At 38.6% G+C, this 27,381-nt stretch overlaps 1 protein-coding gene across 2 annotated transcripts in view; it reads right to left on the bottom strand.

The window, feature by feature from the left end:
* The window catches only part of LOC126342120 (ATP-binding cassette sub-family C member 10), a 371,444-nt gene that overhangs the window by 131,257 nt on the left and 212,806 nt on the right, over positions 1–27,381 (bottom strand). For both annotated transcript variants that reach the window (XM_050001827.1, XM_050001828.1), the window contains 2 exons: positions 6,863–7,045; positions 6,178–6,310 (listed from right to left, as the gene is read on the bottom strand). In XM_050001827.1, the coding sequence (XP_049857784.1) occupies positions 6,178–6,310; positions 6,863–7,045 (316 nt within the window). The remainder of the gene's footprint in view (positions 1–6,177; positions 6,311–6,862; positions 7,046–27,381) is intronic.

Consider the following 27,381-nt stretch of genomic DNA (forward strand, 5'->3'; position numbering starts at 1 on the left):
TTTGTTTTTATTTTCACCATTTGCCAAATAAAGGGTTAATGACAAAATTCATTGGAGAGTATGTGTACTGGCTTGTTGTTGTCAGTATTCCTGTGTGAATAGTTTTCTGCATGAGGTTCATGGAGAAACCCCACACTAATTCTGACTGTTCCCTTCTGAGCTGCTAGGATTTTTTTATATATATATATATATTGGTGAATTAGCCAAGAAGATTATGCCACACCTCATTAATGAGTGAAAGTACCCAAAACAAGCCAATTTTAAAATGGTGATGTCCTCAAGATGAGTGATGATTCTTAAAGCAAAATTTGCTGATTACAGCCTTTTTAGAGCCAGGGACATGTGATGTTCTCAGTTGAGCCTACTGCCAATATGAACTGCCAGGAATTTAGTGGAGTGCAGTTGTTCTAGTACCTGGTTGTCATGTGCAATGACTGTGTTTCCTGGATATTTATTTTTAGTGTGGAACTGAACAAAAATAGTTTTTTCTAATATTAACTGAAAGAGAATTAATTGTAAACCAAGCTGTAACTTCTCTGAGTATGTCATTAAGATCAGGCTCTAGATCAGTAGTGGACATACAATCTACCATGACGCTTGTATCATCAGCAAACATTGTGAATTCACAGTTATTTACTAATGAACAGGGGTATATCATTAACATATATTAAAGACAGCAAGGGCCCAAGGACAGATCCATGGGGAATCCCATGCTGTATTTTGCCCCATTCAGAAGCCACTGTATTAAGAAATCCATTGTTGTAGCCACATAGTACCACCTTTTGTTTCCTGTCTTTGAGATATGGATTTTAAGCAAATACTGAAATTTCATAATGATAAGCATTCTCTAAGACTATCTTGTGGTTTAGACAATCAAAAGCCTTGGAAAGGTCACAGAAGACACCAACTGGTAACTTCTTATTGTTAATAGACTCCACAATATTAAATGAGTATATAGCTCACTCTGTCGAAACCCCTTTTTCAAAACCAAATTGTCTATGGTTGATAATAATATTGTTATCCTATTATATACTGCTTTTCCAAGAATGTTTGAAAATGTTGTTAATAGAGAGACAGGACAATAATTAGTGACATCTGTAGCATCACCGCAGTTGTAAAGAGGTCTCACAATGGCATATTTCACCCTCTCTGGAACAATTCCTTCACAAAGAGCTGTTTGCAAATGTGAGCAAATACTACATATACTTCATTACTGCAGGCTTTTAACACCTTGCTAGAGATGTTATCTATACCTGAAAATCTTTTACTTTTTAATGAGTGAATTACTTCCTTGATATCATGGACAGTTATGGGTGATACATTTATATCAATTGAAATTTCAGGAAGGTTAAGTTTCAGATTATCTGCCACTTCACTTAGGTCACCAAGTGCAACCTATGTTCACTATCAACAATTTTCAAATTGTTAATTTTTAGGAAAGCAGTTCTTACACTGTCGGATGGTGAAGTTCCTGTTTCCCTCTTTATTATAATCCAAAATGTTCTGATTTTATTATTTGAAAAGCTAATTTCAAAAGTTATGCATATACACTTGGCTTTACTATTTACTTTTGTTGAAATTTTATGTATGTCCTGTAATAGTTATGCTGGACAGAATTAGTAGGTTTTCTGGATATTACATTCTGTTCTCTTTTCCTTTGGCATGATATTTTACGTCTATGGTGAGTCATGGTGTTTTGCCTGATTGCCTGTCCTGTAGTCTATAGATCCTTTTTGTGAAGACACTTTCAAATATACCTGGAACGACATCAGTAAATAAATTATATTTTTTATTATCATCACCTGCAACATAAACAGACACTGGTCTCTCGCTAAGCCGGCCCCAGTAGTCCGGCCTCTCAGTAAACCAGCGCACATCCAAAAACACGTGGACAATGAATTATCGTGCGCAACAGTGCTTAGTTAAACAATGATTTATATACTGTATTTGAAATAGTAGCTTTCTTTACAGTTCAGAATCATGTCTTCCAAAAGGAAATATGTTAGACTAGACTTCAAGCAAAAACTCGAAATTTTAGGTACGTAAAATTGAGTTTCTTCGCAGAAAACCAATTGCTGCTAAGTTCAATGTTGGACGAACAAGTATTTATGACATCAAAAAGAAAGATGTTATTCGACAGTACTCAAAACAAATGGATAGTGAGTTGGGAAAGCAGAAGGTTATGCAAAAGAGTGAGAATTATGAAGCAGACTTAACTGTTTATAGATAGTTCATACAACAATACAGTAAAGGAATTCCAGTCAGAGGCCCAATTATAAAGGCAAAAGCAGCTGCACTTAACAAACAACTTGATGGTAGTAACTTGTTTGCAGCAAGCAAAGGTTGGCTATCATGTTGGAAAAGACGTCATGGCATTCGGCAGCAGACAGTCACCAGGGAAAGTCGCTCAGCTAAGGATAAGAATCGTGATGAGTTTGTAAGCAAGATACGAAAGATATTAGAGGAAGAAGATTTAACTGTTGATGCCTTGTATAATGCTGATGAAACAGGACTCTTTTTACGAGATGCTTCCTTCAAAAACATTAGCTGCCAAGAACGAGAATGAAGTTCGTGGTAACAAGCAACAGAAACAGCGTGTGACATTAATGACAACTATAATACAAATGAGTCATAAACTACCATTTATGGTGATTGGAAAATTCCAACATCCACTCTACCACTGCAGTATTGTGCTCAGCAAAAAGCGTGGATGGACTGATAAATATTCTCTCAGTGGTTCCATGAAACATTTGTACCAGCAGTGAGAAAAGAGCTAAAGAAGAAAAAGCTTCAACTGAAAGCTATCCTTACAATTGACATCCTTCAGATGTTTCTATAAAGTCCGATGGTATACATGTGCAAGCACTCTTTCTGCTACCCAATGTGACAGCCCTGATTCAGCCCATGGACCAGGGAACTTTGGAATCAATTAAACTTCATTATCGACATTCCCTTCTCATCTACTTGCTGAAAAAAAGTGAAAACGGCTCTATCGAAACTATGCTGAAGGCATGGAAAACAATTAAGATACATGGTGTTGTTTTCCAAGCAGCCAAAGCATGGGATAAAGTGGAGAGTGCTACCTTAATGAAGAGCTGGAGGAAATTGTGGCCATCCATTGATGTTGAGTTGGATCCAGTAGTGAGTGTCAGCAATGAGCCAGTCAATTCGGAATTATCAATTACTTTGTACACTGACATGTTCCACAACCTTCCAGGAGGAGAAGAAATTCCTGATAAATATGTTGCTAAGTGGCTGAATGAGGAAATTTTAAGAGATGAAGAAATAATCAAAAGTGTGCAAGAAAGTAATGATGAAAGTGATGAAGAAGAGGACACAAAAGGAGAGAGCATGAAGATGTCTCACACTGCTGTTGCTGAAGCTGCCAAGGTCTTCCTGGAGTACATTATGCAACAACCAGATACATGCAGTACCAATGTAATGCTTGTAAAGCGGTTGCATGGTAAAGCATGCCACCGTTGTGTATCATCATTGCAACTGTTAAAAATTAGGGGCATGTTTCATAGTGAGTGATATGACTATATAATTATGTACCGTATACACACAAGGACTAAGTTTTCTTTGAAAATTAATGTATTTTTGGATTTTATAAAGTATGTCCTCTATCTTTTAAAATTGTATCCTTCAGTTTAATAAAGTACAGTACACTATATCCCCTATGTATTCCAAATAAATAAAAAACAAACTAAATGAATAAAATAAATTTCAGACACTCGACAATCTGGCACTTCCACTAATCTGGCACCCATATGCACCAGGGATGGCCAGATTAGTGAGAGTCTAGTGTACCTCCAACCAGTCTCCCGAAGACATAATTTGGACTCTTCAATATTTTACTCCTTCATGCTTCTAATGGTTTTCCATTGAGCATCAGCATTACTCTGATGTGTATAAAGTTGTTAATGGTGAGTATTTGCCAAATCATGATCAGAGAGACCATTTATGACTTTTTCTCATGTGGTATGATTAGCTCTATTCATATCCACAAAGATAATGTCGATTAGAGTGCTGGAAGTGGCAGTAGTTCAAGTGGAAAAACTGACAGTGGAGACAAGATAGTAGGTATGCATTAAATTTGCAAATTCTGCCTTAGAAGATGAGTTTACTATGAAATGGACATTAAAATTTCCTGTACTTTACTGTCCCTATTTTTCCTTGTTAGATACAATAGCACAGAATCTAACAGTCTTATAAACATTTTAAAATTACCAGATGGAGTCCTGTATACTGCTACAATTGCCAATTTCTAGTCAGCTTCTGCTATTTCAGTAACACATACCACACAATAGTTTTTTACATCTATTGTATTAAAGAACAGATTCTTTTTCACATAAATAGCTACCCCATATCTGCTCATACGCTTTCTCCTGTATGAGGTAGCTAATACATAGTTTGGAATACTTAGCATTTCAATGCCAACAGTGACATGGTGTTCTGTTAGGCAGAGAATGTGAGCACAAATTGCACCTCTTGGTTCATCGATATTTATTATCAGTTGGTCTAACATACAAAACAGGCTTTGAATATTTTGGTGGAATATCGTGAGCTTATTATTAATGATGAATCTGACAGAGCACTGCAAGACCTAAGGCGAAACAAGGCCCCAGGAGTAGACAACATCCATTAGAACTACTGGCAGTTTTGAGAGAGCCAGGCCTAACAAAACTATACCATCTAGTGATCAAGATGTATGAGACTGGCAAAATATCCTCCAACTTCAAAAAGAATATAATAATTCCGATCCCAAAGAAAGCAGGTGCTGACAGATGTGACAATTACTCAACTATCAGTTTAATAAGCCACAGCTGCAAAATACTAACACGAATTCTTTACAGACGAATGGAAAAAATGGTAGAAGCCGACCTAGGGGAAGATCAGTTTGTATTCTGTAAAAATGTTGGAACACGTGAGGCAATACTGACCCTACGACTTATCTTATAAAATAGATTAAGGAAAGGCAAATCTACGTTTCTAGCATTTGTAGACTTAGAGAAAGCTTTTGAGTATGTTGAATGGAATACTCTCTTTCAAATTCTGAAGGTGGCAGGGGTAAAATACAGGGAGCGAAAGGCTATTTACAGTTTGTACAGAAACCAGATGGCGGCTATATTACTGGAGGGACATGAAAGGGAAGCAGTGGTTTGAACAGAATGGGCAGTGTCTTGAAAGGAGGATATAAGATGAACATCAACAAAATCAAAATGAAGATAATGGAATGTAGTTGAATTAAATTGGGTGATGCTGAGGGTATTAGATTAGGAAATGAGATGCTAAAAGTAGTAAATGACTTTTGCTATTTGGGGAGCAAAATAACTGATGATGGTCGAAGTAGAGAGGATATAAAATGTAGACTGGCAACGGCAAGGAAATCGTTTCTGATGAAGAGGAATTTGTTAACATCGAGTATAGATTTAAGTATCAGGAAGTCTTTTCTGAAAGTATTTGTATGGAGTTAGCCATGTATGGAAGTTAAATGTGGACGATAAATAGTTTAGACAAAAAGACAACAGAAGCTTTTGAAATGTGGTGCTAGAAAAGAATGCTGAAGATTAGATGGGTAGATCACATAGCTAATGAGGAGATATTGAATAGAATTGGGGAGAAAGAAATTTGTGGCACAGCTTGACTAGAAGAAGGGATCGGTTAGTAGGACATTCTGAGGAATCAAGGGATCACCAATTTAGTATTGGAGGGCAGTGCAGAGAGTAAAAACAAAAGAGGGAGACCAAGAGATGAATACACTAAGCAGATTCAGATGGATGTAGGTTGCGGTAGGTACTGGGAGATGAAGAAGCTTGCACAGGATAGAGTGGCGTGGAGAGCTGCATCAAACCAGTCTCAGGACTGAAGACCACAACAACAACATTGTTAATGCTACGGGTGGTTGAGTTGCTGCCACTGTTCAGACTGAGATTTATTTCCTTTGACATACCGGTATGATAAGAGAAATTTTCTGCAGGGTAGGTGGAGCTGTTGCACTGGTAACACTGACATTTATTACTTACATACTGATTGGAACCTTCTCCATTCCCCTCACAGACTACTCAGTAGGTGTGTCTAATTTGTGAGAGAACATCAATTATTTTACAATATCATGTGAAATTATAATGCTTAAAACAAAAACAACAAAGAAACTGAATTCATTTACATTCTTACCTAATAGACTGAAGACTTGAGCAAGAAGGATGTTGAGTATAAATGGCAACGAGTCATCAACAGCATATGTATCTGAGGAAAATCTGTTCAAAATGCGTCCCAGAGGTGTGGTGTCAAAAAATGATACTTTTGCCTGTAAATTACACAGAACAATAATAGGATTTTTTCCTTTATTGTAGAAAATATCCAGTGATAATTTAGTCTGCTAGAATGTGTTACAATCTGCTGTTAGTAATACAATCTGTATGCTTATATTCAAATCACTCCTGGGTATTAATGCAAATAGCTTCTTACTTACAACAGGAGATCTGCTCCATACTTCTATAATACATGGGCAGTACTGATTATATCATATGTATGCCATGGAAAGAAGAAATTTTCTTTTTACAAAGAATTTCACTAAGATCATGCAAACAAAGTGGATTGCAAGATAATTTTTATCATTTCCCATCATCTATAAAACACTAAAACTAATTTTCCATCATAATATAAATCTTTTTCTAATTAGCCACCTTTTGTACAGTGAATAGTAACATACAGTGCACAAAAGATAGAATTTACGAAAACAGTGCTAAGTTACTGTCATGAAAGAATACACAGGATATACACTGGAAAAAATCTTTCCATTAGCTTACACTCATCTATTTTACATAACAAAATTTTAAAACTAATTCAATATATTTACCCTTATGATGATATTCAGAAGACGGCGGTGAATGATCACAGCAGCTTGAATGCCACCCCATGCAAAGAGGAATGCTCTTGCTAAAGTGAATATCAGATTACTTGCAGCCAGAGAACCATATACAGTCAAATAAAAGTTCTGGTCCTGATCTGTTGAAACATTATTGTTGCTGGATTGTGTAACCTAGTGCCCAAAATAATTGATGCATTATCAAACCAAATGATTAAGTATTATTACACCTGATACATATTCCAATTAAAATATAAAACTAAAAATGGAATTTAAAAACTGAATAGTAAAGATACAACATTTAAAGCACTCCTTCATTGTGAGAAGGTGATATAGGACAGGAGAATGTACATCTGATGGATGGAATGAAATTCACTTCAAATCAGAGAAGGCAGAGACACAGGAGGAAATCCAAAGTATTAAGAGAGGAGAATGAACAAAAACTAAAATACAAAAAAGAAAAGAAAAATGGTCATGTCCTCAAGCAAATCAGTGTGGACTGGGATGGTCCATTCGCTAGCCAGATCTTTTGGATAATTCTTCTCAGAACTTATTTTCTGAGATAGTCTTTCCATCTAGTATATTTTCATGAATGCTAGTTTTTTCTCCTCTTGCCTTTTTGTAGTTTATTTTCTCTGTGTATTTAGATTTTGTACACTCTGTATTTTCTCGTCAATGCAGGTTCCATTCTTCGTTTAACTCATTTTATATATTTTTTAAGTTTTAGAAAATAGAAAACACAAATAGACATATGTATGAACATAAATTACTACTCACAAAATATATGAGCATTAAACAGCATACAAGCACAGTAAAAGGACTGGTTAGTAACTGGACTTTTTAAAGTGTTTTGTCAGAAACCTATCAGTAATATTACACAATTATCACTTTCTTGTCATATTAGTTGGTTTACTTTTCCTTATTTGCTCACATTATTTTCCCAGCTCTCCCACTGCCTTCCTCAGATTTCTGTTGCATTTCTTTATTCATTACTAAACAATGGGAAGCCGAGGATGGAATAATAACAATATGGAAAGGGTAGATTGCTACTCACCACATAGAAAAGGCGCTCAATCAGAGGGGCACAATTAAAACAAAAAAAAAGAACAAGACATTCTTCATCGGAAGTGGAGGAAACACACACACACACACACACACACACACACACAAACTGTAGTCTCTGGGCACTAAGGCCCAACTGCAACTGTGCAGTCTAGTTAGAGAAGGTAGTGGGAGTATGGAAGAGGTTTGGGGCAGAAAGGGGAAGGGATAGCATAATGGCGTGGAGGAAGATGCTTATGCTGTCTAAGGCTGCTATAGTCGAGCTGGCACAAGAAGATCCCTGACAGTTGCAGTGGGCTGGATGCAGTCACTTCATGCAGGTACCTCAGCCAATCACAAAGATGATTTCTTTAAATGTTTCTATGGCAACACCTCAGTGTTATCACAGCCCTATAGATGGCTTTTGTTTTCACCTGCAGCTGTTTGCACTTCACAATTTAAAGCTGGCAACAGCACAGTTTGCTGTCAAGGGGATTTTTATAATTACTAGACAACAGGTGTGGCATTGTGACACTATGCTGGGGAGGGGGGGGGGGAATAGGAGAATGGAGAAGGAGAAAGGGCTATGTCCATGCTATGGTAGGGTAGAAGGCATGTGTAGTACTGGAGTGGGAGCAGGAAAAGGTATAGGCAAGCAGAGGACAGTGACTAGCGAAGGTTGAGGGCAGGTGGGTTAAAGGAACAAAAGATACTTTTCAAGGAGATTTCCCATCTGCTCAATTCAGAAAAGGTGGTTTTGGTGGGAAGATTCCAGATATCACAGGCTGTGAAGCAGTAGTTAAAGTGGAGCACATTTTGTACTGTGTCATGCTCAGTAACTAGGTGGTCAGGCTGTCTCTCAGCCACAGTTTGGTGGTGACCATTCATGTGGACAGACAACTTGTTAATAGTTGTGCCCATGCAGAATGTGGCACAGTTGTTGCTGCTAAATTTGTAGATCACATAGGTTGTAGAGATAGGATGTATGGGACAGGTCTTGCAAGGTCTACTGCGTGATCATGAGGCAAGAGGGTGGGAGCATGGGTGGAGTAGGGAAGGACAAGCTTATGGCTTAGGATAGGTGGGTGAGAGGGGAGGGTAGGATAGTAGGGAGGATATTTCTCATTTCAGGGCTTGATGAGAGGTATTTGAAAATCTAGTGGAGAATGTGATTCAGTTTCTGCACTCCAGAGGGGCATGGACTGCCAAATGATTATTTCCATTTAAATTCAGACATTATTTCAAGTTTAGCTCTTATACTCATACTTCCAACTGCTTACACTACAGTTTCAGTATTAAATTTGTACCTTTACTGTCAAACTGTTGGTACCTCAGATTCAATTGTTGTGCTTCATGCCTCTCACGACAAATTTTATAATTACTCCTTCTCCACACAGCAACTGTGTATCTTTCTTTTTACTGCCTACTTGTCTCTTATCATGAAGTTCATACATTAAAACTGCTGATAGCTAGGTGCTTCATGTGTGCATTTGTCAGGCCAGCTGTAGTTATTTCTGTCTCAGTAACTGTAAAGTACTGTCAGAACATTCTTCTTCTGTTCCACTTAGTCTTAACCCAAAAAAATGTGACTACATTCATGAAATTATAGCTCACAATCCAAGACAGAACAGTAAGATGCATCTCCTATGTCACTGTATTTCTGTCGATTCAAAAGGGCTTGTGATTTTGTTGACAGAGCAGCTCTGTCAATCACTAATAAACATTAAACCTAAAGTTAAAATTTTAGGAGAGGTAACTGAAGCTTTTGATGAAAGAACATGTGCTAGACAGTGAAATGCCAGTTTCGTTCAACTATGTTCTTGAAAAGGTGGTCCAAATATAGGAAGAACAACTCAGAAAGAGTGGAGTAAATGACCAATTCTAGTTCAGATGAATGAAAACAGGATATGCTAGAAAACTTTTGAACATGTTAACCACAAAAAACCTCTCCTGTGCAGGCAGCTCAAAGGAACCAGAAGTGAAATGAAAGAGACGAAGATTGAAGAACATGAAATTCAGAACATAGATATAAAGTATTCAAAATAAGGCTCTATAGTCCCATCTCCTAAACTAGAAAACAAGAGTTTTCAAAAGTTTGGACACATGAAAAATTAGCGGAAAAATGAGACATTAAAGTAGTAGCAGTTATTTATGTGGTCCATGGGAGGCCCAAATTAAGCAAAGAAGATTCAATTGTAATAACATCATACATCAATAACAATGTTCTGAGGATTACCACGAACTTGCTTTTTGGAACAAAGACAGTAAATCCATCATTTTGTGGCATTCGCCTTCAAGCAAATGTTAGATAAGTTTCAAAAGTATGCCGGCCAGTGTGGCCAAGCCGTTCTAGGCGCTTCAGTCTGGAACCGCGCGACCGTTCCAGTTGCGGATTCGAATCCTGCCTTGGGCATGGATGTGTGTGCTGTCCTTAGGTTAGTTAGGTTTAAGTAGTTCTAAGTTCTAGGGGACTGATGACCTCTGATGTTAAGTCTCATAGTGCTCAGAGCCTTTTGAACCATTTTTCAAAAGTATATGGATGATTCACATCATCTTAAGAACAACCAGATGGTAAAATGTATCAATGCAAAGTGGAAGGGGAAAATCAGTCCAAACTCTTTATTACGAGAGGCATGAGGACAATAAACAATTTAAAATCAACTATTAACAACAACAAGAATTAAATTCCTTTGTTACTAATAACACACTAATATACATATTTAAAAATCTGCAGGCTTTCGGTGCCCGCGGATCTTTCTTCTGGCAGAAGGGCTGATGAAGAAGGAAGAGAGGTGAAGGCAAAAGACTGGTGAAGTTTGGAAAATGAAGAGAGTTCGCAAACATTTCCCAGAAACCTGGGTCTGGGGAGACTTACCAGACAGGATGAGAAGGAAAGACTGGGTGTTGGGAACTGCACCGGACAAGATTTGAAATTCTGAGAGCTTAAAGGTGGAAGATAGGGTAATATACAAGACAGAGATTACTGCCAAAACATCATGCATGAGTTAATAAGAGCAGAAATCTAAGTGACAGAGGTGGGGAAGAGGGGCGGGGCAAGGATATACAGGAAGATAAGAAAATGAAAGATATAGAAAACTAAAAGGATGGAAAGAAAGGAATAGTAACTGTGAAGAATTGCTGAGAAGGAAGAAATTAATGTAAATTAAGGCCAGGTGGGTAGCCAGAACCAGGAACATGTTGTAATGCCAGGTCCCACCTGGAAATTTCTAAGAAACTGGTGTCTCGAGGAAGACTCCAGATGGAACGTGTGGTGAAACAAGCACTGAGGTCACAACTGTCATGTTATACAGCAAGCTCTGCAACAGAATACTGCGTAGTGCTAGTACACACCCTCTGCATGTGTCCATTCATCCTAATTGATAACTTGTAGTAGTCATGCCGATGTAAAGAGCTAAACAGTTTTTACATAACAGATAGTATACAACATGTATTATTTCAAAGGTGGCTCTCCCTTTGATAGCATACGTTTTTCCAGTTACAGGAGTGATATCGGTGGTGGTAGGAGGGTGCTTACGAGGTTTTACAGCGATGACACTCACAGGGGTAGGATCCATAGCACAGAGAAATGACTGCAGAAGGAGCATACAGCCCTGGAATTTGAGGGAAACACATCCGTTCAGAGGCAGACTCTTTGCAGCAATAAATCACCTCAGTCATCACTGGACGTAATTATCCCACCACCCTAGTTCAAAAGCATATTTCTCGGGTCTTCACATCCAATCCTGGTACTGCTTCTCCTGTTACAAAATAACTTAGGAGTACACCACTTTTCAATCAGTATGACCCTGATCTTGAAAGTATTAAACAGATTCTTTGACCATGCAATGACTTCCTAAGGTCATAACCTGAAATGAAGTCCAGTCTGTCTGATATTTTGCCCACCACACCTAGAATAGCTTTTTTTTACCCTCCTAAACTCCACAATATCCTTGTCAGACGCTAAGCCCCTTCTGCACCTATTTCCCTAAGCTACGTCTCCTACCCCTGTGAGCGTCACCACTGCAAGACTTGCATTATGCACCATCCTAAAACCACCCATACCAGCCATATAACTAGCAAACCATATACTGTCAAAGGGGCAGCTACTTGTGAAACGACACGTGTTGGCCATTTGTAAAATGTCACATGTTATATATCAGCTGATATGTAAACACTATTCAGCCCTTTACACGAGCATTAGTACTACCAATATCTCAGTGATGATGAGTGGGCACAGGCAGGGGTGTATATTGGCAACACACAATACTCTGTTGCAGAGTATGTTGTACAATATGACAGTTGTTATCTTGGTGTCTGCTTCACCACACATGCTATCTCGATTCTTCCCCAGACAGCAGTTTCTCAGAACTCCGCAGGTGGGAACTGGATTATGACATGTCCTTGTAATGTCTTTGGCCTCAGCATTTCTTCACAGTAATTATTACTTTCTCCAGTTTCTTTTGTTCTTCTATATTTTTCATTTTCTGGCCCCATCTGTTCTTGCATGCCCCCCCCCCCCCCCCCCAATCTTCCCCCATCTCTACCACACACAACCCACTTTTCACTCATAGTGCCAGCTACTCATGGCAAGATATTTTCAGTGGGTGAAAGATATGGTGGACATGCTAACTACAGTAACAGTCAAACATACTTTGTATCGAGGATTGTTGGAGCAGCAAAGGCAACATGTGGTGTTGTGTTATCTTGTTGAAAGATACATTCACTGTGACCTCGAAGAGACCTTCATATGTCACAGGTGTAATAGTTGTTGTCCAAATTATTGGCTACACTAACCAGAAGTGATTGTGTTGTGCACCCAATTGCACCACATACCATCATGCCAAGGTGCTGGGGCTTTTTTAGGTCCTGCAAGGCATTCAGTATGGCTCTCCTGGACCTGCAGATTTCACATTTGCAAGACAGTCAAGCATTCTCCAGCAATGCAAGCAGACATATCAATGAACATTAAACAGCAGTCTTGATAGGCCATGATCCTCCCACTGTCAGAATCTGACACATGCTGGAGGACATTTCTACATCTTACATGAGCATAACACAGTTTTCTCTCAAATCACCAACATTCAAATGCAATTTCTGTATGAGAAACCTGGTGAGTTATCTTTCCTTGTCTATGGAATGTAGATGTCATTACTGCTAGCGGCATAGAGAGACAACTTCCATTGTGAAATATGGAAGAAGTGGTGTTGAGATGGGCACATGAGAGGGTGAGCAGGAAGAGAAGTTCCCAGATCCATCTCGTGACATTTCAGACCTTACACAGCAAGAAGATACTAAATATTGCCATGATAAAAATTTGAGTTGGTCAAAGACAAAGTGTGTTAGCTCTCTATTTTCTTATTTTTTTTAAACAGGGGCAGGATTATTTTCAGCAAGAGGAACTCTATTAACCATAGAAACAGTGTTCCCAACCCACACAACCAGCAACCATGTAGGTGCAGCCCAAGTTTCTGTTGTATCTATCTCCTGACAACTTAAGTGGTGTAGTTGGGAGTCAAACCACTGTGCTTGTCACTGTTTTGAATTTTCTCAATTCAGTGGGATTTTATCTTCTGATAGGCCCAATAATATGATGTTACCAGTTTAACTGTTTTAATTGTGGTCAGTGTGATTCAACAAGATTTCTAGTGAGAAAGACATCATCAAGGAACCAGTTATTTGGGAACATAACAGACCCAGCATTGAGTACTTTCCATCACATTCAGAGTTATCCAGTGCCAGTTTTTCTTATTTTATAATTACTTTACATAAAAAATAGTGTTTCAGACCTTTCACCAATATCAAGTACAACATTGTAGGCATAACAATAGTAGATACATTCATAACCTAAAAATCAAGTTATGTCAATTGCCCTTTTAATATGTTGTAGCCTAAAAATGGTTCAAATGGCTCTGAGCACTTTGGGACTTAACATCTGAGGTCATCAGTCCCACAGGCTTAGAACTACTTAAACCTAACTAACCTAAGGACATGATACACATCCATGCCCGAGGCGGCGCGGTTCCAGACTGAAGTGCCTACAGCCACTCGGCCACTCTGGCCGGCTTTTGTAGCCTAAAGTAGGCCTAAGACCTACAACCATTTGGCCTAATTAAAACAAGAAGCCTCCAAAAAATAACTCTAAGCATAGACCCATTTTAAAAGATAATGAGAGTACTTCCTCATAATTTTATTAGATTTCCTAAATTTAGAATTACTAGGTGTGTACAAAGAAATGCATTTGACTCTTTTTTGGAAAATATCTCTCTCTGCTCAAAATGCATTGTTATGTGGCCTGGTAAAGCAAAAAATGCCCATATGACTACTGGGGGAAGAACTGAAACAGTATACAAAAAAATACTTATCGGAAACATTTAAAATCTATGATAGTAGAATGACCTGATCCATAATGAAGGTAAAAGTTGGAGAGTCTCAAGGTGAAGTACAACAAGTCAAGGAAGTTCTTAGTAACAAAACTCAGAATGAAGCATAGTAACAGCATGTGATCACAGAGCTTCATTGCCCTCTTATTACACTGAGCTAGATTCCACAACCAAACCAAGATATTTACCAGAACACTTGAAGATGTTCTATAATTTGTACTGGCAACATGTAGAAAATCAAAGAAGACAGACAGTTGCAGAACATATTGTTGTTGAACTTTTAACAGTGAGTTTAATTTGCATTTCCATGGTCCTCACAAGGACACGTATGTACAGTGTGATACATTTCCTAATATTCTCAAGCATTCAACAAATGCACAAGAAAAGGTAAATATTCAGCAGGACTATTTTCCAGTAGCCTATTACAAATGTAATTTATATGTTTACAATTTGAGTTTCCACAAGCTATCATCCAAATTAGAATGCTGGGATGCAGTGGCTGGGTCTTAAGGTTCACAAGAAATTGGTGTGTGTTTGATCAAACACATCAAAATGAGTCGAGTGCCCTCTGCAAAATATGTTGTAATGTACAGTTATTCCATACAGAACAGGAATTAGAAAATGTCCACAGCATTAATGAAACAAGTTTTAAGTGAACAGAATAACACTGTAATCATATTCTAAAAGTTCATGCAAGAGGCCATTCCTGATTCTCCGACAATGATGATTTTGCCTTAACATTGGTCAAGGTATTTCATTCCAATCATTGGTACAATATTATTGCCAATTCAAGGGAAAAAATCCATTTCACGTTACTGTAATGACAAACAATGACTACTTATTTATGGATAAGCTAATCATAAAAAGAAAGACAGACACTGAAAAAAATCCATTGCCGTTGCTAAATGTGCATTGGATTCAGTACTAAAACAGTGAACCATTCACAACCTTTTCAAGGAAAACTGTTGCAAAAGAGAAGAAGGACAAGGAAGACCCTTTGTCTTCAACACACTGGTTTATCAACGTTACTTTCAGAGTATTCTTTCTTCTCATTATGCTAGAACATTGGACCACTGAATGGAGATTATAGTATTGATGAAGAATAACAAAGAGTATGTGAAATATTCACATACACTGCCACTGACTGACATATATATTTCTATAGGAAATGAACTGTTAAGATGTTTAGATTAAAAGCGTTGTAACTTCATGTGGGCCCTTACATTGGTCAACAACTGGATAAAATCTATTAAAATAGTTAATCTAAATTAGAAAAAACCATTCTGATGAAATTTATAATAAAAAAGTAATAAAGTACCATTGAATTTTTTCATAACAAACCAAGCACACCATTAAATATCTCAAAACAGGAATAATATGAGTTACACCATTTGGGCTCTAAGGGGCTAATTTACTAAAGCCTATTTTTCTGACAGTACTTTATAATAGTCATGCCAACAAAAATGCTGATTAAAAGCTTAGAAGCCAACTGCTCTATCATATATGTGCTCTTCCCTCAATCGGGAATGATTGGCCTGTAGAGGAACAGAATCACGTGACACTGGCTAGGCACTTAGGTCGTGTATTACAATAGGAGAATGTGTTCAAATGTACAATTTGGGCCAAAATAGTATGGTGAAGGACACATGTAAATAGACCACTTGGTCCTATATCCAACAATTTAAAAAATAATTTTAAAGTTAACACATGAATTATTGCTAATCAATAGTATATGTCAGTTAGAAATTAAAATATTCAAATTTTTAAGGAATAAGCTGCATTTCAGTCAGAAGAAGCAAGTGAGATAACTGTGAATCACAGAATATATATTATGACAACACTAACAAAGTAACCTGATTTTTTTTAAAAACTGTACTGAATATATTCTCAAACTCAATTACTGCAAATAATTTATGAAGTAAAGGAGTCATCATCAGGCACATGAACAAGATGGAAAACTTTGCTAGCTATTGAAAGAATCCTTTTTGGAGCTAGAGTGTAAAAACAAACAAACACACACACACACACACACACACACACACACACACACACACACACACACACATGTGCGACTTGTGCCAATTTAATCATTGTGCCAAGATTGCAGTTCTGCAGCTTGAGAAATGTATTGGGTGGAAAAGAGGAGGGGAGGAGTTTGGGAGGGAGGATTAGGTCAGGCGGTTGATGACTGGGAGGGAGGCAGCAGCTGAGAAGGACAGAAATGTGGCACAGAGAGGCAATACAGACAGGCAATAGAAAAGACAAGAGCACCAGTAAGTCTGCATAGTGCATGATGATGATGAAATGGACGTGTATACTGGGAGAGATAAAGGAAAGGTGAAGCAGAGACTGTGGCAAAGAGGATGTGTGTGAAGGATGAGTGAAGTTAGTATTGTGAGACAGAGTGGAGATCAGGATTGAGGCAGGAAGATTACAGGAACAAAGGATACGTCCCATCTGCATAGCCCAGAGAAGCTCTTTTTGAGGGTTGAGAACCAGAAGATATGGGTTGTGAAAATCCATCAAAATTGTTCATTCTGGGCTCAACAGTGTGTTCCACCCAATATTGTCATTGGTTGGAACAGCTGAAGCATGTCCTTCAACAATTGATCACAAACCATGGAAATAAGGAATATGCTACGCACGATCCTTCCCATCCCTCCAACAATCTACGCAGTATCCTAGTGTATCCTTATTACGCACCCACACCCAATTCTTTGCCACACGGTTTATATTCCTGTGGAAAATACAGGTGCAAAAACTGTCTGATATAGCTACCCAGTACATCATTCTCCAGTTCCACCAGACATCCATTCTGTCACATTAGAGAAAGGGCCAGCTATGTATGTGGTCAGGTCATATACTAGCTTTGCTGCAATTTCTGCATCACACTTGATGTGGACATACCCACCAAACAGCTAACCACCCAGATGAACACCCGCCACCAACTGTGGCCAAGAGTAGAGTAACAATTATTAAGCAATTTTTCACAACTGTCAATTTGCAGAACTTCAATCTGGGCACTGTGTATTCAAGAGGCACAATGAAGCTGTCTGTGCATGAACAAAGGGGTGTGTGTGGGTGTGTGTGTGTGTGTGTGTGTAAGCGCGCGCGCTCATGCACATACTATTTTGTCATTGTTTCCTTTACACCTAAGTTATTTACATTCTACCAGGACTTTCCATTACCACAATTATGGAAAATGTTTGCTGAAACTCACTGCTATTTAACAAATTAATGTAATATGAACAATTCATTATATCGAATTTTCTTTCCTACAACCAGTTTTTAATAAGAACAATTTGAGGATTCCTAGTAAAAGTCATACTCTTTTTTTTTTTTTTTTTTTTCATCATGCCGCTATCTACTCCATTTCACCCTTGCAATACCGAGAGGGCGGGGAGGAGTGGAGAAGATACTTTGTGCCCAACTTTTGAATATACTGTAATCTAGGTATATTTTCTAACTTAAAAATAAAAAAAAAAAATATTTATTGGTTTTAATGAAGTCTTCTACCACATTCCATAAATGTTGTAAGTCTTTGTGTTAAATTTAACCCATAAGTTTAAGTCTCAGTGGCAGATGGGCCATTTCACAATGAATGTCATTTTCAATGTTTTCGGCTTCAGGATGCCCTTACACATAAGTATCTCTTTAAAATGTATATGTTGAGTAAAAGTCAACATCACATAACAAATTTTGTATTTATCAAATTATTTTTTGTGTTGGTCACAAAGCAAATCCCTCCCCATCCCCAACCCCCTACCCATCAGTAATATCCGTTACTGAGTGTGTTGGTATTTTAAAGTGTGCATTAAAAGATTCTACTTACAAATCAGCACCTCTTTAAAAATTCTGTGATTACAACTGAAGCTTTCCTGCTCAAATGTAAGTGCCTTCTTGAAAATCTTAATAAAGAAAAAAGGAAAAATATTGTAATAGCTGCTGATTTCTATATTAATATCATATATGTCTGCTTGTGTCTGTGTATGTGCGGATGGATATGTGTGTGTGTGTGCGAGTGTACACCTATCCTTTTTTTTTCCCCTAAGGGAAGTCTTTCCGCTCCCGGGATTGGAATGACTCCTTACCCTCTCCCTTAAAACCCACACCCTTTCATTTTTCCCTCTCCTTCCTTCCTTCCTGACGAAGCAACTGCTAGTTGCGAAAGCTCGTAATTTTGTGTGTGTGTTTGTGTGTTTTGTTCATGTGCCTGTCTGCCGGCGCTTTCCCGCTTGGTAAGTCTTGGAATCTTTATTTTTGATATATTTTTCCCATGTGGAAGTTTCTTTCTGTTTTATTAATATCATATCTGACAGCAATGGTGTGTCCAACCAAATTCAATGACTTAATAAAAAAAACTTCGGCTTCAAAGCAACCTTCATGCAACCCACTAGAATAAATGCACAGTCAGCAACCTGTATTGATAATATTTTAACAAATAATGTGTTTGAAGATGTTAATAAATTTTGCTTAGATTTAGGAATCTTTGACCACTCCGCATTATTCATTGAACTACCAAAACTCTATAAACAAATTTCATGTAACAAAAGCCACATGAAAAGGAAATTCAATGAAAAAAACCTAACTATATTTAGCAATAAGTTAAGAGAGGTTGGATGGCCTTATGACAGCTGTATCTCAAGTGGTACTAACTTTAACAATTTTCTTGGTAGCTTTCTTGAAATATTTAATGAAACTTTTCCACTTAAAACCAAATGTAACAATACGACTAGGAAGATTAAATGGATAACTCAGGGTATAAAAATTTCTAGAGCCAGAAAGAGGCAACTACATAATGAACTGAAATATAACAAAAACAGACATTTTGCTGTGTATGTGACACATTATAATGCCATATTCAAAAAAGTTGTAAACGCAGCAAAACAAATGGCAAACAATAAGTTTATTTTACAACATAATAGTAAGACAAAGGCAGTGTGGTCTGTTGTCAAATCAGAGTTAGGTGTTAAAGTCAGCAGTAATGAAATAACTAAGATTAAAGTAGACGATAATGTTGTTGTAAACCCAGCTCAAGTATCAGTGTGTTTAAATGAATTCTTCATAAATGTAGCAAAGTCAGAAGTTGATGTAGCAGGATATCAGAGTAAAGTAAATCTCTTTGGACTCGACCAAAAAGCTGAGTATCTCACAGATTTTAAAAACGTCACAATAAAGGATGTGAAAAATGTTATATTGTCATTAAAAAATAAAAATTCTGCTGGGTGGGATGGGACACTAAGGAAAGTGATTGACACAGTATATGACATATTAGCACCCCCGCTAGCTAAAAGAATCAACCAATCTTTTGAACAGGGGTACATTCCTGATGTGTTAAAATGTGCCGGAGTGAGACCTCTATTCAAGCAAGGGTCGAGGGAAGATATGGTAAACTATCACCCTATTTCTATTCTCCCAATCCTGTCGAAAGTCTTAGAGAAAGTAGCTGCAAATCAGATCAAAAATTTTATCGTAAAAAATGATATTATTGTAAGTAACCAATTTGGATTCCAACAAGGAAAAAACACACTGGATGCAGTAAATAACTTTATTGAGAAGATATGCAAGTCATTGAATCATAGGAGTAAAGTCACAGGTATCTTCTGGGATCTTTCAAAAGCATTTGACTCAGTGAACCATGACTTGCTTATCTACAAATTAAACAAATATAGGATTAAGGACAAAGCTCTGAAATGGCTCAGATCATACTTGCACAACAGAAAGCAAAGGGTAAGTGTCACATCAAATGCAGTGAATTATTACTCTAAATGGAGTACAGTAACACAAGGTTTGCCTCAAGTCTCCATTTTGGGATGATGCTTCTGTTTTAATTGAAGATGATGCAGAAAAAATTCAGAGCTCCATTGTGAGCACAATGGGTACTCTAGAAAACTGGTTCCAGTAAATGGCTTGAAACTGAACATTGCAAAAACCAATATGGTACATTTCAAAACCAAACATTTGAAACATGTGGATCTTAAAATACATCACCACAACCATCCTATGGAAGAAGTTAACACAGTCAAATTCCTAGGACTAAATGTGGACAACAGCTTAAACTGGAGTACACATATTGAGTTCCTATCAAATAAACTAAGCAGCTTTGCATTGGCAATGCAAATACTAACAAACTCAACTGACATGAGTACACGAAAAATAGCATATTATAGTTATTTTGAATCTGTCATTAGGTATGGTATCATTTTCTGGGGAAATTCAAGTAGTGTATCTCGAATACTAAAACTGCAACAGAAAATTATAAGATACATGTGTAGTGCTCAACAAACAGAATCTTGCCACCCTTTATTTCGGAACCTGCAAATCCTAACAGTTCCCTCCATATACATTTATGAAATTATAATCTTTGTACACAGCAGACAAAAATTATTTGAGGAAAATCGTTTTAACCACACATACAACACAAGAAATAAAAATAATTTTATGTTACCCACACACCATTTGAAATTATATGCACGAGCTCCACAGTATATGGGGATGACAATATATAACAAGCTAATGGGCAAAAATATATTTAATATGAAGCCAGAGAGTCTCAAAATAAGGCTACAGCAGGCTCTATGGGAGAAATGCTACTATTCAGTAGAAGAATTCATAGAGGATGACATGATAATTTGAGCAAAGGGTAATTAATTGTTAGTCTTTCATTTTATGTGTAACAAAATTGTCTTATTATTATGATACCATTTGTGAAAATCAGTTGCTGTAATTAATTGTTACTTTTTTATTGTATGTGTATTTTTATATTGTATTATTGTTATGGTACCATTTGTTAAAATCAGGTGTTGTATGTATATGGTAAAACTTTACCAAAATTTTGACGTGTCTCCTGTACCCAAATTAAACGATTTTAATTATGTACATTATGAGACTAATAAACATTCACAAACACACATGACTGCCAACTCTGTCTGCTTAAGGAAAGGGATTTGTGAGCAGACATGGACAAAGATACTGCACAAGTTCGGTGGGTAGTGGAATACAATTGTGGGAGGGATGAGAAGGGTGGTGGATTGGTATATTCTTCATTTCAGGGCATAATGAAACATAGGATCCCGGCAGATCATATGATTCAGTTAGTCCAGACCTGAGCAGTAATGAGTCACGAGGGGAAAGTACCTTTGTGGCCAGCTGGCAGGTACGAAGTAGAGATATTGCTTGTGGCTGGTAGGTTTGATGTGGACACAGGTAGTGATGTAGCCATCCTTGAGGTAGAGGTAAGCATTAAGGAAGGTGGCTTGTTGTGTTGAGAAGGACCATATGAAGCGACTGGAGGAGGATATGCTGAGGTTTTGGTGGAGTGTGGACAGGGCGTCTGCACCCTCGATCCAGATCATGATGTCCTCAATGAATCTGAACCAAGTGAGGGGTTTTGGATTCTGGGTGGTTAGAAAGGAATCCTCTACATTGCCTATGAGTAGGATAGCACAGGATGGTGCCATGCAGGTGACCATTGCTGTATAATGGGTTTCTTTGTAGGTGATGCCTTCAAAGGGGAAGTAATTGCAGGTGAAAATATAGTTGCTCATGGTGACCATGAAGGAGGTTGTACATTTGAAAACAACCAGGCATTGGAAAAGGTAGTGTTCAACAGGTGCATGGACATGGGCAATAGGGAGTTAGAGCAGTGGGAGATGGTATCAAGAGTGGTGAGCAGAGTGTTGTGTGGTAAAAGGACAGGAACTGTGGAGAGTCAGTGAAGGAAATGGTTGGTGTCTTTTATTCAGGAGGATAGGTTACAACTAATAGGCTGAAGGTGTTGATCCACAGGAGCAGAGATTCTCTCAGTGGGCGCACACTAACAAGCCACAATGGGGCATCTTGGATAGTTGGGTTTATGGTCTTTAGCGTGATGTGCTCATGTTTTGGAGGAGTGTGGACAGGGTGTCATCCTCGGTCCAGATCATGAAGAATTCCGCAATGAATGTGAACCAGGTGAGTGCGCGAACTGGTACGAATAATACGAGAGAGAGACTCAGAGGAGAGATTGTGGTGTGGGTCTAAGGGTTTTAGATCCTCTTGGACTGGTGACTTGTAATATAGTGATTCACAATACTGTCATTACTCCATCCTGGACTTTCCACTGTTTGGTTTTGCCTAGTGGTTGTTCTTCCATCCCAAAACCCAGTGCTATTCTCTAATACATTACTTCACTCAGTGTGTATCCATTTCTGTCTCTTCTTTCCTGTGTCTTTCACCTGTTGCTTTCCAAACTGCTCGAGCTCTGACTGATAAGCGACACTGTAACAACCATCTCGTGCACGCACAACACTTGGCTATGTGACCGTGCTGATTGGTGGTGCAGCATCTCATGTCCCACATTATTCCTGCCAATCAATATAATTAACCCTGGACCTTCAAACTACTCATACTTCCTCCCTCACTCTTCCATATTTTCATGCATATTTTCCATACCTTCCCTGTACCACACCACCTTGTTGAACTTTGATCTACCAACCGCATCCTGTTTCTTTCTCTTCCCTTATTCCAACAAGCACACACTGACTTGCACTCCACTCATCATTTTTTTCTCTTTTACATGACTGTGTTTCCATGTCGATATTAGTTCATTTTCCTCTTTCAACATCAACATTACTCTGTCAGATTTCACCTTTTCCCCCCATATGTCATCAATTCCATACTTTTGTGGTTTTCTCCATGTATTTTTACATAGTTTACATATCTGACCAGCTTTCCCCGTGCATTTTTACATATTCTACATATTTTTAGGTGTATTTTATCCTCCAACATGGATCCTTGCTTCTTCCATCTGCGGCCATTTAGCAATGTTTCCCTATTCCTAGTCAGAACACACATACTGTTCCTGTGTTGTTGTCTAGCACATGGAATCCCACCCCCTGCCCAAATGGCCTTACCATCAAACTACCAACCTCTGGCTGCAACCCTCTATTTGTTCAAATTCTGCCAGTTCATAACCCTCACCAACCTAGTCCGACAAAACCATGCAAATCAGTCTCAAACCTCCTTGTAATACCTTCTCTCCATCTGTACAATTCTACTGCTCTCCAGTCCCAAATTCCCGCACCCCATCTCTCACACCAAAACACTTGCCCTCCAGGAACTGGAGCAGCATGCACAGTGCCATCTCAAAAAAACTCTCCAACCTGTTCACTTCCTCCACCTTTACAACCACCTCCAAAGGATCCCCACATTACCACATAGCCAACAAACCCAACCTCACACATCAACTACATTTACCACACCCTCAAAAACTCCCTCCCACAACCATACAGAATCTAAAACCAAAACAGAGCCAAAACTCAGTTCCTCAAAAAGCCGAACTCCCTCCAATAGCCTTAGTCCCACAAAAGCAAAAGTCATTTCCAGAGGCCTTACTCCCACTCCGAAATTCAATCAGTTTGGACTAGTTAAAAACCTTCTCTCCTCCTCCAGTCCCACAGTGGAAAAGCTTTTTTGCCACCAACTCTCTCAATCACAGTAAAACTCAAACAACCCTGTCAGACTCATGCTGTAGTGTTTCAAGAATTTCTGCATAAATTCCAGAACCACTCAGCCTTCTACCGTCTCGAACACATGATATTTTAGATATGAGTGTGAGAGAGCGGAATCCTACCTAATGCGCATCACATGTCTGTGTATGCAGGTTTAAATTCAGTCGCAGGGAGAATGCAGTCGCAGCAGTCGAACGGCACCAACTGTTGGGCAGTCCATGGATGTTTAGTGAGTGTGTATGAGAGGACCATGGAGCATTTATGTAACTCTGTACTAATAGTATGAGAAAAGAACTCTTAAAAAACTTTTGTCTTAGCCTTGCTGAAGGGAAGGTGTGTATTCTGTTTCTCTCATATGTAACTTACTATGTTTCTAATGCTTGGAGACATGAGAAGCTTATGAAACTGTATTTATTTATGTGAAGAGTGGAGTCTGTAAAATATCTGAAGTTAAAATATATGTGGAGCAAATTAAACTTGGTATGTCTACTTATTTTTATAGGTAGATAGAATCTTCAGAAATTCCTGTACCTAGCAGCATACTTTGGGAGAAGAAGTGAAAGAGAGTTTGCAGCAGTAGGTCAGCCAGCAGGGAAGGTTGGCCGAACATCTCAAGTAAGTCATCTCATAAAAGAAGTGGAAGTTTGTGTACATACTTCAACACTTTAGGTCACTCCTCCATCCAACTATGATCAAGCCCCACTGCTCCCAACTGCATACAGAATTACTTAACCTACTGCATACAGAATTACTTAACCTCAAACCTTGCCTCATCATCATTCCCCAAATCCCTCAAGATTAAAGCTGCAGAAAGAACCACAATCCACCACCTAAAATCTGATCCTGATCTTATGTATAATCCTACCAGCACATGAAGGTTCAGCAACTGTGGTTCTGAACCACAGAGTTTACCTGGGGAATTGATGCCACCAGCTTTCACATTCCTCCATCTAAAAATCCAGCCACAGTGACCCCACACCAGAAATTTAACAGGATCTCCAGTTCCTCCTCAAACCCTTAGGCCCATCCCACAACATCTCCCTGAGTCTCCTCTCTCCTCGCCCCTCACGGCCGTGCACTCCTAGCTTCTACATGCTTCTTAAAGTCCATAAACCCAACCACCCAGGTCACCCCACTGGGAGAAACTATACTTCTGTGGACCAACAGCTTTACTCCATTACCTGTAACCTACCCTTCTATATAAAAGACACAAACCATATCCTCCACCAACTCTTCACAGTTCCTGATCCTTTATCATACAGCAACACAAGAAATAAAAATAATTGTATGTTACCCACACACCATTTGAAATTATATGCACGAACTCCACAGCATACGGAGATGACAATATATAACAAGCTAATGGGCAAAAATATATTTAATATGAAGCCAGAGAGTCTCAAAATAAGGCTACAGCAAATTCTGTGGGATAAATGCTACTATTCAGTAGATGAATTCATAGAGGATGACATGATAATTTGAGCAAGGGGTAATTAATTGTTAGTCTTTTATTGTATGTGTAACAAAATTGTATTATTATTATGATACCGTTTGTTAAAATCAGTTGTTGTAATTAACTGTTAGTTTTTTATTGTATGTGTATTTTTATATTGTGTTATTGTTATGGTACCATTTGTTAAAATCAGGTGTTGTATGTATATGGTAAAACTTTACCAAAATTTTGATGTGTCTCCTGTACCTGAATCAAATGATTTAGATTATGTACATTATGAGACTAATAAACCACAATTCACAATTCTCCTTGTCACAATTGATGCCACTTCCATCTACACTAACATCCCTGATGCCCATGGTCTTGCCACTTTTGAAAACTACCTTCTCCAATCCCTGACTAACTCCAAACTAAACACCTCTTTCCTGGTCACCATGATCACTCCTTCCTGGTCACCATGACCAACTGCATCCTCACCCAAAATTACTTCTTCTTTGAAGGCATCACCTACAAACAGATCCATGGTACAGCAATGGCACCTGCATGGCACCCCGTTATGCAAACCTATTCATGGACCATGTAAAGAAATCCTTCCCAACCATACACAATCCTAATCACCTCACCTGCTTCAAATTTATTAATGAGATCTTCGTGATCTGAATTGAGGGTGAGGACCTTTTGTACACATTCCTCCAGAACTGCAACATTTTCTTCACCATTCACTTCATCTTGTCCTCCTCAACCCAAAAAGCCACCTTCCACCTTGTCGACATCCACTTCAAGGATGGCTACATAAGTACCTCCATCTTTAGGGTGGTTTTTCCCTCTGTATAAAAACTCTAGGGATTGATCGATGAGAGGATATCGAAAAAAAAAAAGTCTAATTAACTTATTCTGGAAATGAGTGGTTTCCAAGGTGGAGACCATCTATTCAATCATACATTGTTACAGAGATTGTGGTCTAATGTGTGCTGTACCATGCAGCCACATTTGAAAATGGTTTCTATGTGCCTCAACGCATGCCGTAGATGTTCTATCTCACACATTCACATCAGTCAGGCTGCAACTGAATGGTGTCAAAGGCAGCATGAATATGCTGCTCCAGTGTCTCTATCTGGAATGGACTCTGCATATATGATACTTTTGAGATAGCCCCATAGCCAGAAATCGCATGGGTTGCGATGCAGTGAAAGAGCAGGCCACACAATTGGACCACCTCATCCGATCCAGTGACCAGGTAATACACAATTGAGATGCCTCTGGACGTTAATGGTGAAGTGGGCGGAGGCACCATTATGTAGCAGCCACATAACCCTTCGAATCGTCAGTGGCACTTCTTCCTGCAGGGGAGGCAGTTATCTACAAGAAATGCGAATAGTTCCGGCCTATTAGGTGATGTGGAAGGAAGACTGGTCCAAAATATGGTCACCAACTATCCTGCAGCACACATTCTGGTTGCATTGATGCTGATGTTTTGCTGTCACCTTACACATACTATCCCACAGATGACTGTTATGAAAGTTGAAGATGCCACTCCCTGCAAAGGTGGCCTCATTTGTGAATAGGATGGATTGACACAGATCCCAGAATTGTGGTTGCTAGTGACAAAACTGCTCCTGATGTGGAAAGTCTGTCACTAGTAAGCCCTGTACATGCTGTACTGGTAAGGGTGGTAACAATTGTGACAGAAAATGTTCCATCTTTCACGTGCTGGAGGGCCAACTTCCTGGTCCTGACACAGCAGTAGCCTTCCACAGTGTCAATCACATTTTCCTCCAAGCCTGGGTAGCTCTTTCATGATTTTCTGCTTCCTGAAACAACCATGTCTCAGAGTGGCGAAACAATGTTACAAACATTGAACGCTGTGGTTGTTGTCTGCAGGGGTAGATCTCCTGATACAACCATACTGCTCACTGCCCATTTCCATTTGCCTTTCCATAAGTCAACACCATGTTGACAAGCTCTCGATGGAAATACAGAGCCACATTGTACAACACTGTATCACATCCACTACAAGGTGAGTCACCAGGAGAAGTGAATCAGACCAATGTTACCAATTACTATGGTTGGAGAGAGTGCTTGTAGAAGATGTAATAGGAACAGTACCATTTTCCAGGAGAAAAGCATGCATACTGTAACTATGGC

This window comes from Schistocerca gregaria, chromosome 1 (assembly GCF_023897955.1).
Source record: "Schistocerca gregaria isolate iqSchGreg1 chromosome 1, iqSchGreg1.2, whole genome shotgun sequence".
Classification (NCBI taxonomy): domain Eukaryota; kingdom Metazoa; phylum Arthropoda; class Insecta; order Orthoptera; family Acrididae; genus Schistocerca; species Schistocerca gregaria.